The sequence below is a fragment of the Lissotriton helveticus genome, chromosome 2_2 (assembly GCF_964261635.1).
Source record: "Lissotriton helveticus chromosome 2_2, aLisHel1.1, whole genome shotgun sequence".
Classification (NCBI taxonomy): Eukaryota; Metazoa; Chordata; class Amphibia; order Caudata; family Salamandridae; genus Lissotriton; species Lissotriton helveticus.
The window spans coordinates 9,446,119-9,463,838 of record NC_136060.1 but is presented as its reverse complement, the minus strand read 5'-3'; the positions used below and the strand labels follow the sequence as shown (position 1 = coordinate 9,463,838).

Genomic DNA, 17,720 nt, shown 5'->3' with positions numbered 1-17,720 from the left:
ACCTTTGTTTTATCTGCATTCAGTTTTAGGCAGTTGTTCTTCATCCACCTGCTGATTTCCACCAAACAAGTCCTGAATTTAGTGGTATGTGAGGAGACATCATCTGTGATGACCACAATAATCTGTGTGTCATCAGCATAAGATAACACTCGAAAACCAAAAGATTCAATCAACTTTGGTAGAGACGAGATATACAGATTAAAGAGGGTGGGGCATGAGAAGAACTCTGAGGAACACCACAAGAGAGGTAAAAATATTCTGTAGTAAACTATTTACACCTAATTATCTGACTTCTAACAACATGAAAGGACTTCAGCTGACTGCGCGCTTTAGCTTTGAAATCTAACTGAGAGAGATGAGATGTCAGAAGAGCCGGGGAGACAGTCTTGAAAGCAGAGGATGGTCAAGCATGACTAGAACCGTTGCTTCCCCACCATCTACCACAGATCTTGTCGTCTACTGCTGCAACGAAAGCAGATTCCTTCTGTGCTCACCAATATAATCTGCCTTACAGGAATCCAAACGCTACTGTCTTTCAATGTACGCCATGAGGTGATGATTCTGATTTTTTTCTAGAATATTCTGCAGTGAAAAAGGTTGATCATTTTAGAGCTTTTTAGGATCAAGGTTGGGCTTCTTCAGCAGAGGGATGACAGTAGCATCTTTCCAGGAGCTGGGAAGCTCCCCGTCTTGATAATTGCATTACACATATAAATAAGGCCCTTCCCCACTACTTCAGAGGTGATTCATGATTTTCAAAGGTCAGTGTTCCAACGGGGACCAGGATTTAATTCCTGATAGCAGCTCTTTGACCTGTGTCACTACAGATCAATCAATCAGGAAATTGTAAGAGCGCTACTCACCCGTGAGGGTCTCAAGGCACTGGGGGGAGTCCGCAGATCTGTTTAGCTGAAGAGCCAAGTGTTCAGGGTCAGGTGTTCAGGGAGGGGCCGCGTCTGTTGTCTGCCGGTAGATAGTTCCAGGTCTTGACTGCAATGTGAGAGAAGGATCTTTCGCCTGCTCTGGCTCTGTGGATGCGCAGGGTTTAGGCCAGTGCGAGGTTGGAAGATCGGAGGTTTCTTTTGGGTACGTGGAAGTTGATTCTGTCGTTGAGGTATTTGGGTCTGTTGTTGTGTAGGTATTTGTGGGCGTGAGTGAGGATTTTGAAAGTGACTCTTTTCTCCATGGGGAGCCAGTGGAGACTTTGTAGGTGTTGACTGATGTGTTTGTGTCGGGGGATGCCGAGGACGAGTCTGGCAGGGGTATTCTGTATTGTCTGGAGTTTGCGGAGTAGGTACTTGTTGATGCCGGCGTAGAGTGCGTTTTCATAGTCCAGTCTGCTGGTGATGAGTGCATGGGTGACTGTCTTCTTTGACTCAGGGGGGATCTACTTGAAGGTCTAGCGGATGATGCAGAGGGTTTTGAAGCAGCTGAAGGTGACAGCGTTGACCTGTCGGTTCATGGTGAGTGATGAGTCGAGTATGATGCTGAGGTCCTTGGCATGGTCCGAGGGGGTAGGTGGGCTTCCGAGGGCAGTAGGCCACCAGGGGCTGTCCCATGCAGAAGGGGTGGTACTGAAGACGAGACTTCTGACTTCTCGGCATTGAGCTTCAGGCAGCTGTTGGTCATCCAGACTGCAATGTCTTGCTTTCCTTTCTGGAAGTTGAGTTTGGCAGTGGTGGGGTCTTTGGTGAGGGAGAGGATGAGCTGGGTGTTGTCGGCGTAGGATATGATGTTGAGGCTGTGTTGTCGGACGATGGCTGCGAGGGGGGGCCATGTAGATGTTAAAGAGGGTGGGGATCTGGGCTGAACCCTGTGGGACTTTGCAGGTGTTTTTCATGGGGTTGTAGAGGAAGGGTGGGATTCTGATCCTTTGGCTTCTTCCTGTGAGGAATGATCTGATCCAGTCCAGGGCTGTTCCTTGTGTGCCTGCGTCTTGTAGTCTGGCTACTAGTGTGCAGTGGGAAAATGTGTCGAAGGCCGCTGATAGGTCTAGTAGGATGAGGGTTGTGGAGTGGCCTTGGTCCAGGAGGGTGCGGATGTCATCTGTGGTGGTGAGAAGGGCGGTCTATGTGCTGTGGTAGCTTCGGAATCCGGATTGGGATGGGTCGAAGATGGCGTTCTCTTCAATGAATCCTGTAGGTTTCCTGTTGACTGTTTTCTCTTCAAATTTGGCTGTGAAAGGGGGGGAGCGAGATGGGCTGATAGTTCTTGAGGTTGGGAGGGTCAGCTGTGGGCTTCTTGAGCAGAGGTCTGACTTGTGCATGCTTCCAGTCATCTGGGAAGGTGCTGTTGTGAAGGTGGTGTTGATGGTGTGTTGAAGTTCAGGTGCGATGGCCACTGTCGGTCATGGCTCTGTGGTAGATGTGAGGGGGGCAAGGGTCAGAGGGGGCCCCAAGTGAATGCTTTTCATGGTCGAGTTGGTGTCTGCGGCTGTGGTCAGTGTCCGGTTGGAGATTGTGGGCAGGCTGGTGTTTTTGGGGGATGGAGGGCCTTCTGTAGCACCTGGTGGATGGTCGATGAAGTTAGCATAGAGGTTTTTGATCTTGAGGTGGAAATAGGTTCCAAGCTTGTTTCAGAGGTCTTGGGATGGGGTGATGTCTGTCGCTTTTCTGCTTGGGTTTGTGAATTCTGGAATGACACTGAAAAGTTCCTTGGAGTTGGTGGAGTTGACTAGGATTTTGTTGTGAATGAAGTTCCTCTTGGTGGCTCTGATCTGGTTTTGGTAGTCCGTCAGGTGGTGTGGCTTTTGGTTGTCTTGGTGTTTCTCCAGTTCTTCTCCAGGCGTCTGCAGGTGCCTCTGGCTTCTTGGAGAGTGGTAGTGAACCAGGCAGCTTTCCTTGGGCATTGTCTGTTGGGATTGCATTGAGGGGCGAGATCGTTTGTGCAGTCTGAGATCCAGGTGTGGAGTTCTCTGGCTGTGTTGTTTGCGTCGGGTGCCCAGTGTGGTTGTCTCGGGTGAGGGTGGAGTTAAGTTGCTCGTTGCTAACCTTGCTCCATTTCGGTTTGTTGATGACGAAGTGTACACAGTGGTGGATGATCCATGGTGGCTGCATTGTGTGGCTGAATTGGATGCTGTTTCTTGCCGTGAAGATGGGGTTGAGGGTGTGACCTGCTCTGTTGGTCGGTGTGTTGATGAGTTGTTTAAGTCAGATGCTGGCGAGGATGTCACAATGGATATTGGAGTTGCGTTTGCTGGGGTTGTCGAGGTGGAAGTTTAGGTCTCCAATGAGTATGTAGTTTGCTGAGGTGATGGTGTGGAGTGCGATGAAGTCGGTGATGATGGTGGCGAAGGGTGTTTGTGTGCCGGGGGGTCTGTAGACGAGGGTTCCTTGGAGTGTGGCTTTGGGGGTGGTTTGGATATGGAAGTGCAGTGGAGTTTAAAGTTTTGCTGGAGGTGGTGAGGCAGAGGGTGCTCTTGTGGGTGATGGCGAGGCCCCTCCCAGGTGGTTGGGGCGGTCTTTCCTCTCGATCTTGTATCCATCTGGGATGGTGGTGCTGATGTCGGGGGCGGGGATCCATTGGTCCAGGTCTCTGTGAACAAGGCAATGTCGGGCGAGAGAGAGTCTAGTTCATTCCAGATGTCCATGGCGTGTTTGTGTACAGAGCGTGCATTAAGGAGGATGCATTTTAGGGTGCCACCGGTGCTGGCATCTGCAGTGTTGGAGGCTGGGGTGGCGGTGAGGGTCTGATGGCAGTGAAGGCAGGAGAACTGGCTGTGGGTCATGTTCGGCGAGGCCTTTTGGCATTCTCTAAGTCTTCCACGGTTGAATGCGAGAAGGGTGGTGGTGTCGTAACAATGGGTAGTGGCCGGTCCAGGGTTCCTGGAGCAGGCCACGGTCGGGTCGCGAGCGGCACAGACGGGCTTGCCTTTGACGAGCCATCAGCGCGCCAGCAGCGCACCCGCTGCACAACTGCGCAGAGGTCACCATTAAGTAGGGGAGGTGGGAGGGAGGAGAGGCTGGGAGGCAGGAGTGGGGGAATTCCCAGGGGAGGGGCCACAGGGGCAGAAGCAGTGAAAAGCAAAAGGAACAGGCAGGCATGAGAAAATAAAAACAGTGGTGGAATTAGAGCAAGACACAGATGGGCACAATACCAGTGGCACAATAGGGAAAAAATTAGAAAAAAACAGCTCAGAAAGTTTACAGTGGTTGCAGGCAGTCTGGTCCCAGTTGGAGGTGGGAGCAGGCGCAGTAATTGACAGCAGCCTCGAACCTCCAAAGGAGGAGGTTGTGGTCTGGAGCCAAGAGACAGCCCAGCAGAGCTACTGGGAGAGAGTGGACCTAGACCAAGGGTCTAGGTCCACTCTCTTCCCAGATGGCTATAGACGGGGAAAGAAGAGAGACCAGCTAAAAGATTGCAAGGATTGACATTGAGCGTCAAGATATATTGCTTCTGGTCAAATGAGCAAGAACATTCTGAATAAATATTGAAACTTTAGATTGAAAAAAGGTGCAATGTCATCACAAAAAAGATTGAGAGTGAGCTGCATGGGACATGTTGGGAGGGCTTGACAAGTTGTTAACATTAACAAGCATTTGCAATGCAATAGGTCTCACATTTGTGAAAGTTTAAGGTATTGGCATTGTAAATGACCATGCCTTTTATTTAGCCGTTTTGAAAAACAACACATAAATAAAAGGCCTTGTCATTTACAATACCAATAGCTCAAACTCTCGCAAATGTGAGACCTGTTGCATTGCAAATGCTTGTTTATATTAGTATCCATATTTTTCCAATGTGGTAACACAACATTATGATTTTCTCACTTTTTGTCTTAAATATAAAGAATTGTTGTTTCTGTAATGCACCTAAGTAAGAGGTGTGGTCTAACGGCTGAGATATGAATTCTAATCTCAGCATAAAAATGTGACCTCAAACATGTAATCCTGGGCAAACCGCTTCACCCCCGTGCTGTTTCTCCTTATCTGCCTAAACCTAAAAGCGCTTAGCAATGGACAGAACATCAGCATTCAGCGCTATAGTGTAATGAACCGGACGGTCCATTTCGTTCAGAGTTAAAGTGCCTGGAGGTGGTTCGATCTGCCATAGCACTGTATCCAAGTCCTCTCACGCACTTTCCACACCCGGCTGGCCCGAAGCCACGGTTTAAAATAAGGCCCTGGTTGCCCCGGCACTTCTTGCAGGCACAGGCAATGGCAGACAGCAGGTAGAGCAGGCAGCAGAGGTAGGCGAAGAAGGAGGCGGCCAGGTAGATGTGGTAGATGCAGACCTGTTTGTAGGCCACCACGCTGCAGTACTCGTGCCTCTGGGTCTTGTGGATCATGATGCCGCCGGCGGCCTGCAGGCAGGTGGCCAGGGCGTCTTGCATGGTGTTGGTGGTCACCCAGCGCTCACCGCCCAGGAGGGGCACCAGGTCCTGCTTTTCCAGGAGGGTCAGCAGTTAGCGGGCAATGGTCAGCAGCCAGAAGACACGGCCATGAAGAGGGAGAAGTGTATGGCACCATAATACCTTTTGCAGGCGATGGTGATCCAGAGGGCGGCCACAGACCGCAGCTGCAGCACCCACAGCACCCCCAGGAAGCTCCGCAGGAAGGCCCGGTTTGCCCGCAGGGACCTCCTCGCCGCCTGTGGTGGCGGGTGTGCAGGCAGAAGCGGGTGCGCTTGAGGGAATGAGTAGGGTGGAGGGGGCATAGCAAGCAGCAAGAAGTCAGGCTCCTGCGAGAGACAGCGCTGTCCACCTTGGACCATCTAAGAAGAGGGATAGCCCAGCGAAGTTCTCCTGAGGAAAGAGCGCTGTCCGAGCCAGAAGTTTCCAAGAAGAGAGCGCGCGCCAACACCACAAAATCTGGACACAAGCGAGTTGTCTCTGGAAACGGCCACCGCAGAGAAGAGATTGATGTTAGCACCAAACTCAGAGCAGAGAGATGCCCAGCAGCCTCCGGTGAGAAGGGAGCCGCCCCAGCGAACACTCCCTCTGACCAGATAGATGCATGAGCTACAATGCTAGGACCCACCTACGTCACGGAAAACAAAGATGGCGTCGCCCTGTCCAGATGGGCCATCCTAAAATTGGGCAGGGCAGTAACAAAAAAGCCTGATTTCCAATCACGTGCCAGCGATTCCAAAACCAACTCAACGAGAATAGACCTTGCAGAGCAAGCAGTGCATGCACTGCAACGCTAGGCGAGGCCTAAAAAGGACCTTGAAAGAAGTGTCCACAGACTTGACATTAGATGTGAAATGAGGTGAAAATAGCATGTTTATAGTCTGGCATTGAAGATCTGAGTTTTATATTTACTTAGAGATCCTAAGTTTTATGCTGCTTACATTCCTGTTAACGGCACTCCGCTGCACAAGTCTGAGTTTTTCTGAGAACAAAGGGGCAGTGGGTTTATTTCTACAAGACCTGATTTATTTAGTGGGGGGACAGCACTATCCACAGTGGAAACTGGAAAGGAGCCACTCAGAGAATTCAGATGCAGCAAAGCCTCGGTCTAGATGGAGTGCAAAGGAAACAGTCCAATGTTTTTTCGATTTTTGCAAGATAAACCTGCCGGATTTTAACACAAAGTACCGTATTTACAATGGCATGCGCATTTTAGTTCTGTAAAATATGTATGGTATTCTCCAGAAACTTAGAATACGTGCAAGTTTCTCTACCTGGTAAGTTCAGAACAACAGGGGTTGGGATATTATTGGGTTTAATAAATAACATCTTTCCTCAGGGAAGATACTATTCAGGGCCTTAGATGTATACTCATTTATAAGGCACGATTAGTAAATAATTTATTCAAAAACATAATTTTTCATGTGTTCACAAAAAAGAACACTGGCAATAACGTCATTGGTTTTATTTAATCAAGCAGTGCACATTGCACTGCTGGGTTTATTTAGTACCAGTCCCAGAGGACGCTGCAGCGTGTAAACAGTGCACATCAATATACTGGTTTCTCTCTACTCTTGGCACTCATTATGCCACCTCTGATGCCAACATTTGCAACAGCAGTGCCACGAATTAGCCAGGATTTACAGCTGCAACTTCTGGTGAACCTCTTAATGATTTCCATGGATGTGCACAAATCTTAATAGGAGAGCTTGAGAAAATTCTAAACAAGTGACATGAAAGTGTATCCGGCATTTGTTGTAATGAGAACAAAAGAAATGGTTACACTAGGAAAAGAATTATCATAGGTTAAATCACGAAATAATATATAATTAATGCCTGCAATGTATGTTGAGTACTTGCAAATGAACTGCAAACTATAGTCAATTGTGTTTTGACCCATAATGCCCAGGAGGTCTTTTATGTAAAAAATCTTTAACTGTGCTGTTACATTTACGAACCTTCAACTGAAAAGACAAGATAATGACAAAGTACTCTGTGGTTTGACTGAAGATTCAGACCTAACACTGCAAGACAACGCATGATTTCAAGGAACAGGGCATGCCGTGCATGCTCCTATGATCGACAGATTATAAGTGCCCCCTAGTGCATTTTGCACTCGGTTATTTAAATTGCTGCAGAATAATGAACAATAGCAGGCAGATCAGACTTACCGTCATAACATGTCTGCCACCAAGTATTATTCCTTATTCCTGTAAATTCAGTTCTGCCTTTATCATAAGTTGTGTCATGTGTCTTAGTTTGACTGATAAGGATTTTGGGCAGATGCAGCAATAAGCTGCATTGTAGTAACGGCCCTTCAACCCTACTAACATGCTCAGCTACCCTCCCATAGTGGGTGGTGTAGTCCGAGCGGGACCTCTGCACAGCTGGTCCAGGAAGTTTCATAATAAACGGGAATAGCCAGTTGATTCTACTTCGCATTTAGAGTTTCCCACAGGTATTACATGATTTTTAATTCCCTCAAAGCGCTAAATGATGCTGCCTGGCCTCTACTCAAAGTGGTAATTGGGAGAGAAAATATCAAATCAAATAGGGATCGAGGAGATGTTTGTTGCTGAACCTATCCCTTTACGCAGGGTCACCTCAGATTTTTTGCCTACCCCTTCCTTGCTTTTCTGAACCCGTTTTTGCTGGCTTTCAGGACTTTGTGCATGTTTTACTTGCCAACCTATGGCAAAGTGTTTGTGCTTTGTCTTCAAACATGGCAAATTTGGTCTACACTGGATTGGCACATTTAATGTTCATGTAAGCTATCAGTATATGACATTACATGCACCCAGGGTCTGTACATGAAATGTGACTACTGGGCTGCAGCACTCATTGCGTCACACAATAGCCTTTTAAAACATGTCTCAGGCCTGCCAAGGGAGTCTGTATTATGGTTGAAAACTGCCATTTTCACCTGACCAGATAAACCTTCTGCCAGGCCTAAACCTTCCTTTTTAAAATGTATTTAAAGTTAATTTAAGTGTTAAGTTATTTCACTGTTGTAAGGCTTGTCTCTCCCATAGATAACACTGGTGTATTTCCTTTAATAAGAGCTAACTTTAGATTGGTAGCAGATGAAGATATTAGGCCTAATTCCCAAAGGTAAACCTACTCTTACTCTTTTTCAGTATTCACAAAACTGTATTTTAATTCTACGTTCACGAGTATGGACACTCTGCAGTTGGGGAGGAGATTTACACACATAAAAAATAACCCTGTCCTTTGTATTGCCAAAATAAAGTTGCATTACTGTTATTATCAATGTAACGAGTTCTTCCAGGCATGGATATGAAAATTCCTTATATTTGGACCTATGCAAACATGTTGTACCTGAGTTGTCAGAGCATTCAGACTGCAGCAGACTGCCTCTTTCTTCGACTAACAACATATTTCAATTGAGGTGGATAGGGTACACTGGCTTCCCATTAGAAGCAGAATTATTGTCAAGGCTCTTTGATTTTGTGACTCCGAGCCTTCTGACTCTAGCCCTGCCTTTATGCAGAGAGAAATATACAGAGACTTTCATATTCTCCATCCTAATTGGCAAGTGCTGAAGAAAAGGGGGCAGGGCCTTTTCTTACTCAAGCCCCTTTTCATCGAGAACCGCATACTAGGAGTTTTAGAAGAAATGCAACTAATACGTCGTTGCTTAAAACCTTTAGATCAAGTACCATAAACTCTTATATGTATCGGCACACTCAGCAAACGATTTCAAATAAAGTATTTGTTAATATAGTACAGAACGTGTAAGGCTTAATGTGATTGCTTAACCAACAGGCAAATAATTCAAAATATTTTTGGTAAACCTAAACAATTTTATTAAAAATAAGATGTGGACCTAATAACGAAATGGGTTATCAAAGTATATAGAAATAATGAAAGTGCTACTATGCCCTATAGGGAGAAATTGAAGAAGGCTCTCAGAGGTTAGTTGTATAGAAATAGGAATACCATGAACAAATATATTCAAAATGCATCTGTTTTACCTGAAATATCCACACACAACATTTTTGGGAGCAAACATCAGATACCACCCCCTGTGCAAAATGAGTCATTGAGCTCTTAGGTTAGAATACTGTAAGATACTGTGCATCTACTTTTGCAAGTGGCTACATTCAAATGCAGCAGTCTTACCTTGTTGGCGCATGTACATCTTGCACCAGTGGCTATAAATGGAGACTGCGTTTACATTTATGATCACCTTTAGGATACGCATTGTGGCCAGAGAAGGCATGGCAACAGAGATACACCGTGGTTATTTAATCTGCCACTTCTTGCCTGCATGTTAATAATTCCCTGGCTGGTGATCAGGTAATGCCCCACTTTCTGTGAGCATCTCTACCTCAGAACGCACTTTGTAGCACGTGACTCCATGGTGGGTGTGCCCATGCGCTCAATGAGGCTGTGTGAATCGAAATATGAGACCACATTTTATGTAAATCTGCTTGTCTGTCACCCATTCAACTAGCTGAAGAACTCTTCGAGGTTTATGACGAAATGAAAGTGTACTTATATGTTCATCTGCCTAATCACCAAAGGAAGTGTCCTTATCAAAATTGTGAGTACCTTTTAACGACCGAGTCCTCCATGGTAGAGCTTACTAAGAGATGGTTATCGGAACTAGCGACTCCTCTTGATGTGGGTATTGGAATCTTTTTTAAACTACTGACATTAGCTTGGATTTAATGTTAATCTATATGTTTGGGAGTTGGGGTGACAAAAGCTAATACAGTCAGGTTCTTCAGTTCAGACTGTGAATTTCTGTCAAAAATATACTCTTCAACAAGGGTGTTTTTCTTATCTTTTCCCCACTTCCTCCTGAGAAATACAAAAAGGACCCTTAAAGTTCAGTTGCTGCATATACATTTATATATTGTAAGATTGGTACCTAAAAATCTGAAATAATTTATTATGATTCTGATGGTTTTCCAGGATGCGTCTGAGTATGCTTCTCTGGCAACAAACATTATTGGGATTTGAGTTTCGTGAAATTTAACATGTACTTTGGTAGAGAGTGATGGATAATTTAAAAGTTCCATACATCATCCAAATATTCTCTAGATTTTGAGTGTCATAAGTAATTAGTATGATAGGGAGGTTCATTATAGTGTGTTATTTTTAAAGCGGTCTGAATGTCAGTATCAAAATAATTTAGGTGCAGAACTGGGTTTTAGCACCCTACTTGTACTCGCCACACTACATTAACTATAACACGCCTATTCTCCATGCTCTGTCTATACATTTGTATATTATCTAACTTATAGCATGTGAAATCATAGCAGTCATAATAAAATGTTTCTGTTTAATTTTTTAAGAGTAGGCAGTGGTCCATAGGATCACTGCCTGCTCTTAAAAAATATTTTGCCTCTATCCACAAAGGGTAGGGTGACCCTGTGGACCCCTTCCCATTTGCGAGTTGCTTACCACCTACTTGAAGTAGGTGATAAACTGCAAATGTTTTGTGACTGCAATTGCAGTCGCAAAACAATCATACATTGAAGTGCGAGTCGCTATTAGGAAGGGACGCCCTTGGCAAGCCCCTTCCTAATAGCTAGTCGCGAACCCTATTTTGAAAGTTGGTAATAAGTTACCAACTCGCAAAATAGGGTTTGTACAAAGGGCAGACCAATTTGTGCAGTCATAAACGGGCCGATCTCCTGTTTGTGACTGCAGAAAACGGTTGTCCATCTGGCCCAAAGTGAAGCATCCTCCATATTCAATGATAGGTCAATATGTAAATTGAGAAACAAAGTTATTTTATAACAAACAAATATAAAGGTCTTTCCACATACAACAGCCATATAAATTAATCATTAAAGTCAATAAAATCAAAACTTGAAAGAAACGTACAAAATGGAGTTACAAAAAGTGGTGATATCAAGAAAGGAAGGCTGATTGTCTTGCTTGAAACGTATGCATCTCAAATAATGACGTGAATAAAGTGTCAGCCATGCTAGCTTCTAAACAGTGTAAACCAAAGACCACGAGTTCAAAGAGGATTTGAAACCGTGGAGTACTTATCCAAGGTTTTCTACATAGATTTGTGTTGGTATTTCCAGGGGAACTGTTGCAAGGCAATGTTATCAGCCCCTTTGATGTGAGATACCCAGCTTTGTCAGACTGTACGTGAAGTTTTTTTGTGTGGTTTTTCAGTCAGACGTAATTGCTTTAATTGTGGATGACAACAAAAGGTCAAGCAGAAGGCAATCATTAGGGCATTTAATATTAGGGTCAAGGAAGCCCTTGATAAAAAATGACATTTCTTATTTGCAGTTTATATTAAAAGGTTTAGGAGTAAGGGAGAACACATTATTCCAGAAAGATCTCACTGATTTGCAGAGAAGAATCAGAGGGGCAAGACCCCCAGTTTCGTCATTACAGTTTCAGAACATAGATTTTCCAATATCTTCCGTGTGTGCAGTCGGGAAAGAGTCCGGTAGGCTTTGGGAATGAGCCAAAATTTAGCTTGGGAAAGTACTGGTGATTTTTTTGTGTGAGGTGACGGATTTCCAAATGCCCTTCCATTCGATCTCAGACGTAGCATTAGTAGTGTGCCTCAGTGTTCCATTATTTTCCTGTTTGCCCTCAATGTTTTAGGTTGTAATACTTGATTATATTTGGAAACAGGTGGCCCAACTTGTTGAGCTTATAAATGAGTGACTGTAGGAATGATTCTTTGTACTGATTGGGCCATCTGAAGTATGAGGAAATTATACAATTCTCCATTAAATAAATGGTATTGTGTTTATAAGTTCTAGAAGTTTAGAGGGGAGGCTTTGGAGCCTAATTGTTTATGGAAGTATATGACCTTAGTGATCCATGAGCCCTAATAAAGGGTCTGGCCTTCATATGTGATGTTTGAATTGTGTCAACAGGCAGATAGAGTGGAAAACTTCATCTGGGAAGGTAGTTTCTTATCAATGGTTAACCCCTTCGACGCTCATGACGAGCTGGGCTCGTCATGAGGTAGCCTCCTCGCACGCTCATGACGAGCCCAGCTCGTCATGAATAATGGGTTTTTTAAAACATGAGCACAGGAGGGGAATTTCGCTAGCGCTCATGTTATTAATAAGGCATAGCTTATAGGTATTTGGAAGTGGTGAGATGTTTTTAATTGGTAGTAAGTGGAATTGCAGGGTGTAAGTTGTTCAAGATGGCTTTTTCAACTTCCAGCCAGGTGGGTGTATAATTAGCAGGTGTGGAGACACAATATTTGCCCTGTTTAGCCAAGAAGGTTGTCTGATTATTCCTAAAGTTGGCATGGTGGACTGCTTTTAGTGCATTGGAAAGGGGGAGTTTTTTCAATACTAATCTAGCTTGTTTACATCTTGCCATTTTTTTTCTGACAAACAAGGTATTTGTAGCTTATTTAGGTAGTCGGTACATTGGGTCAGGGTAATCCATTCATCATCAGAATATAAGACCGCTTAAAATTGTTTGAAAGTATCTAATGTTTTCTGTGGATTAGGGTGAGTTTTGTTTTTGCTGTCCAATATCACGGGAATCTTTTTTTGTTTCTGTTTATGTTTGAGATATGAGGCCAACATTTTACCAGCTTTTTGGGCGTCACAAAGTTTGAGGTCTTTGAATTTGTTAATCCACACTCTGGCTTTCTCACTTAAAATCCTATTGTATTTGTATTTCTTACATGTGAGAATGAAGAGAGTGTCCTTATCTAAATTTCTCGTGTTTGCTAATTCAAGTTGTTTAATTTCTTCCTCGAGCTTCAGTAATAAGGTGTTATTTGCATACTTGCTTTTCACTTTCATGTCCATTAAGGTGCCTCTCAGGGTTGCTTTAAGAGCATCCCAGAATGTTCGTATATTTCTATCCGATGAACTGTTATCTAGGATATAATTCAATATAATTTCCTCAATTTTCTTTATATTGTCCTGGTTGGCTAGAACATGGCAATTGAAATGCCATATCTTGGTAGGTAGGTACAAAAGGGGGTGGTGATGGACGGAGCATCTGAACCAATCAAACACTCACACCCAGTCAAAAGATCTGGGTTTGATCCATCACCATTCTTTAGCCCACTCTGCCACCCCAGTTCAGACATGGCTATATGCAAATCAGTCTGTTCCTGTGCCTCATGGGAACAGTGCAGCCCGAACTGCCAAGCCATGCCTTCCCTGGACCGCAACAAGCTTCTGCCATTACAGCCGTCTTCAGCCCGGCTTGCTTGAATCCAGTGGCAAAGTGAGCAAGGGACTCATGTCTGAGCATACCCTGCCACACTTCTGGCAGCCAAAACGGTCCTCGGAAGCTTGTTTCCATTCCAGGGAAGGCATGGCTTGGCAGTTCGGGCTGGACTGTTCCCATGAGGCACAGGGTCAGACTGATTTGCATATAGCCATGTCTGAACTGGGGTGGCAGAGTGGGCTAAAGAACGGTGATGGATCAAACCCAGATCTTTTGACTGGGTGTGAGTGTTTGATTGGTTCAGATGCTCCATCCATCACCACCCCCTTTTGTACCGCTTTGGCCGCCATAAGTGTGGCAGGGTATGCTCAGACGTGAGTCCCTTGCTCACTTTGCCACTGGATTCAAGCAAGCCGGGCTGAAGACGGCTGTAATGCCAGAAACCGGTCCTCGGAAGCTTGTTTCCGGTCCAGGGAAGGCATGGCTTGGCAGTTCGGGCTGGACTGTTCCCATGAGGCACAGGGTCTGACTGATTTGCATATAGCCATGTCTGAACTAGGGTGGCAGAGTGGGCCAAAGAACGGTGATGGATCAAACCCAGATCTTTTGACTGGGTGTGAGTGTTTGATTGGTTCAGATGCTCCGTCCATCACCACCGCCTTTTGTATATCTTGGTAGGGGCTTTAGGGTTGGTGCCAGCGAGGAGTGTGGTGATATAAGAATCATAGTAGAACAGTCTTAGTGAAATGTTTATTTGAGCTACTAAATGTGTGTAAACACAAGAGAGGAGAATATAATTAATTCTTGTGTAGGTTTTATGTGGTGCTTAGAAGAAAGTGTATGTCATGGTTACGGCATCCTGGCCCCTACGTGTACCTCCTCGTTCATACAGAGGACAGAGTCCTCACTTCCGGGCGTCCGTTGGGTTGTGGTCTAGTTCCGCGATCCGGAAATGCCCTCATTGACGTCAGCGCTTCCGGGGGACTCCGCATTTCTACAGCAATTCCCGCCCGCTCAGCACTTCGAATCCTCACTGGAATCCTTCTGTTCCTGCCTGTCACGGAATTTACTGCCTTCCAGGTAAACCGAGGTCGCGCAGGAGCGCTGCCTCATTACCGAGTTGACCCGCTCTGCTCAGACGTGAGTGCTCGCCTCAGAGCTGGGTTTTTCTTTGTGCCTGACATTTGCTTCGCCTCTCAGGGAGACTTGCTCATGTTGTGTGGGGCTTTTGCGGGGGTAATTGTCACCGCGCTGGAGCGATATTACTTGTGTTTACAATAAGAAACACTGTTGTTCTTTGAGCCTTCTCACGTCGCGCTGGAGCGCTTGTGGAGGGGGTAACTTACACCACGCTGGAGCATTGTTTAAGGGGTTTTTACACACCGCGCTGGAGCGCTTTGTTTTGGGGTTCTGCACACCGCGCTGTAGTGCTTTGTTTTGGGTTTTTGCACACCGCGCTGGAGTGCTTTGTTTTGGGTTTCTGCACACAGCGCTGGAGCGCTTGTTTCTTTAGTAATTGTTCTACTGTGCAGGGGCACTATTCCTATGTTCCTGTGACAGCACTTTATCCTTGTTTTGAGACTCATAGCGCTGGACAAAACCATTGAAATTCCTCCGATATAGTTAGTTGGACTAACTATATCTCGCGCGCCCGCGCCCACTGCTGATGATGTCACATATTACATCATTCTTGACATGGTCAGTGACATCACTGATGACATCTCAAATGACATCACTGATGACATCATCCACGTGAAAATTAGATACACCTCATCATACACTAGTACAACCTTTCATCACTCACTGTAAAATACAGAGTACCATATTTGAATCCATTGACACACCAATACAAGTTTTTAAAATCCCACTCAGTGATTTCTAGATCTATACACACATCTAATCACTTACCTACAGATTCACTCATACATGCAGTCAATGATCAATAGAACAATATTAAATATACTTATACACCTATGTCAACATTACATACCAATTGAGTTGAGAGGATTACGAACGCTACACTCGTCGTTTCCTAGTGATTTAGTCGCTGATACGCTTTTCTGGATAAATTACCATACATGAGATGACATATTTGAATGAGGTCACAAGCAACTGTCTATTGATTGGATAGTATTGTCCATTTGGGCTTCATTACCTCCGGCTGGAGGTTTTGATGTAGTTGTGCAACTGGTCCTGATGATGGTCCTATGGATTTTCTTTAACCGACGAGGGACCAAAACGTCGACGCATGACACCGTTGAATTATATAATTGTTTGTATTTTGTTACAATGTATAGAATATGTCAACATATAATCCTCTTCACATGGTAGTTTAATTCTCCATGTTTTGAATACAAGGTGTCTAATACTACAAGAAAACGAATTATGTATATTGTGTAGTATTTATGTTGCCACACATTTTTTGATAAAAACAAAATAAATAACAGCATTATACTGTATTCTCCTTGCTTTGACACGAATGATAGATCACTGAGGTGACAAAAAGTATTGATGAAAATTATGCAAGTAATTCCTACGGGGACAATTTTGTTATTGTGTTATTAACATTACATACCAGCACACATCCTATTCACTTATGCAAACAATGAATCATACTTACATTTACTTAGCTATACACTTTTGCAAACAACACTTTATCTATTCATATAGATATTACCTTATACTTCGTGTGTTATAAAATCACTATTACAAGTATACATTTATCCATACAGTCACGCATACAATCACTGAGTCTTATGTATATTTATTTATAAACAGCAACTGACACATACATTGACTTTTATTTTACTACTTTGTAGACATGTACCATTGAGAGAGATATTTGCTCATCACCACAACCATAAACATATTCACTCACCCAAACAACTGTTATAATATGTAGTCTTAACGTCATATACCTACTAAATTAACTATTCACACATCTTTGGGCAGTCACACACCTCCCACTGAACCACACACACATTCACTCTCCCATACAAATACTCAGTTAACTAATCAATAACTAATATAGACTTTCAAATAGGTAGTAACCAACTGGAGAAGTAGTTTACACAATGTAACTTGCGGGGTAGGGAAAGGCAGGAGGCGTGTCTTGGTTCTAGAAGGTTTTATTTGGTGGTACAATAAGTCGGTACAGGTCTTTCTTGGTACACCCCTCCTTGGGGATCTACTCCTCTGTCTCCTCATTTTCCTCTGTAGACCTTCCTACCTTCTTCGGATCGGACTCCTCCTCCGGCTTCTCTCCTCGGGCTCCGTTGTGACCCAGGCTCCACAAGGGGGAGAAACACAAAAAGAGGGATGTATCAGAACACGCTCTATTCCAAAACAAATAGGGGAAGGGAAGTGAGGGAAACCCAAGAGCAGGAAACAGTTCAGGACGTGAGTACTGTGGACACCGGGAGTTGGGGGAAGTCTCAGGGGACGCTTCTACCGCCCTTTCCAACCCAGCCCACGATTCGGTTACGCACCTCGGATAGCCACACCCCTCCTGGTGTGCGGCTGGGCGAAGCGTGGTGTCGTTGGCCTCCGGGCTTTCTCCTCTCTGCCGGGTCCCGTCCGTACTCAGCTTCAGCTGTTCTCCGCGGCTCCTCCATCTCCGTTGACACACGCGTTGCCTTCGCCCCCGTAGTTTCTCCCATCTCCACCTTCTCCTCTTCCTCCGCTCTTGTGCCTCTGCTCTCGTCCTCTTTGCTGTTCCACTCCGCTCCTCTCTCCCACTCGCTGTCCGCTCCTCTGGTGTAATAACACACCTGTGTTCTCACTCTGCTGTCATTTAAAGCGGGTCTTGGCCCCTCCTCCTCCATACTCCCACTAGTCCAGTTAAAGGGCCCGATACCTTCTTCCTCATCGCAACTGTATCGCTCCTCCATCATGTTCCAGGCAGGGGGCCTCGGGGGCTGTGAAGACAAGAGGGGGGGTTATTGGTTAAAGGCTCGCCCCGGGTGTCGGGGTGCGGCGGCCATCCTTCGCCCTCCTGGTTACACACAACAACTGACAAAGTGATATAGATGTTCATACATTTTTGTCACTATCCAATATATTTATTGAGACACTTTAAATTAGTCAAGTAAACAGTCAATAACACTGCTACTAAATCCTCCATCCAGATATTTATATTTATATATCCACTCATTCTTCAATGCAAAGTGCTAATATATATAATACATATTTAAATACCGAAGCAAACCACATTCAC

The 17,720-nt window shown here is 44.8% G+C and overlaps 1 protein-coding gene across 1 annotated transcript; it reads right to left on the bottom strand.

Moving 5' to 3' along the window:
* Positions 1-4,966: 4,966 nt before the first annotated feature.
* LOC144821624 (MARVEL domain-containing protein 1-like) lies at positions 4,967-5,655 on the bottom strand. The gene is given in 2 exon segments (XM_078678864.1): positions 4,967-5,433; positions 5,436-5,655. Coding segments are annotated over 2 exon segments (687 nt in total).
* Positions 5,656-17,720: the final 12,065 nt, after the last annotated feature.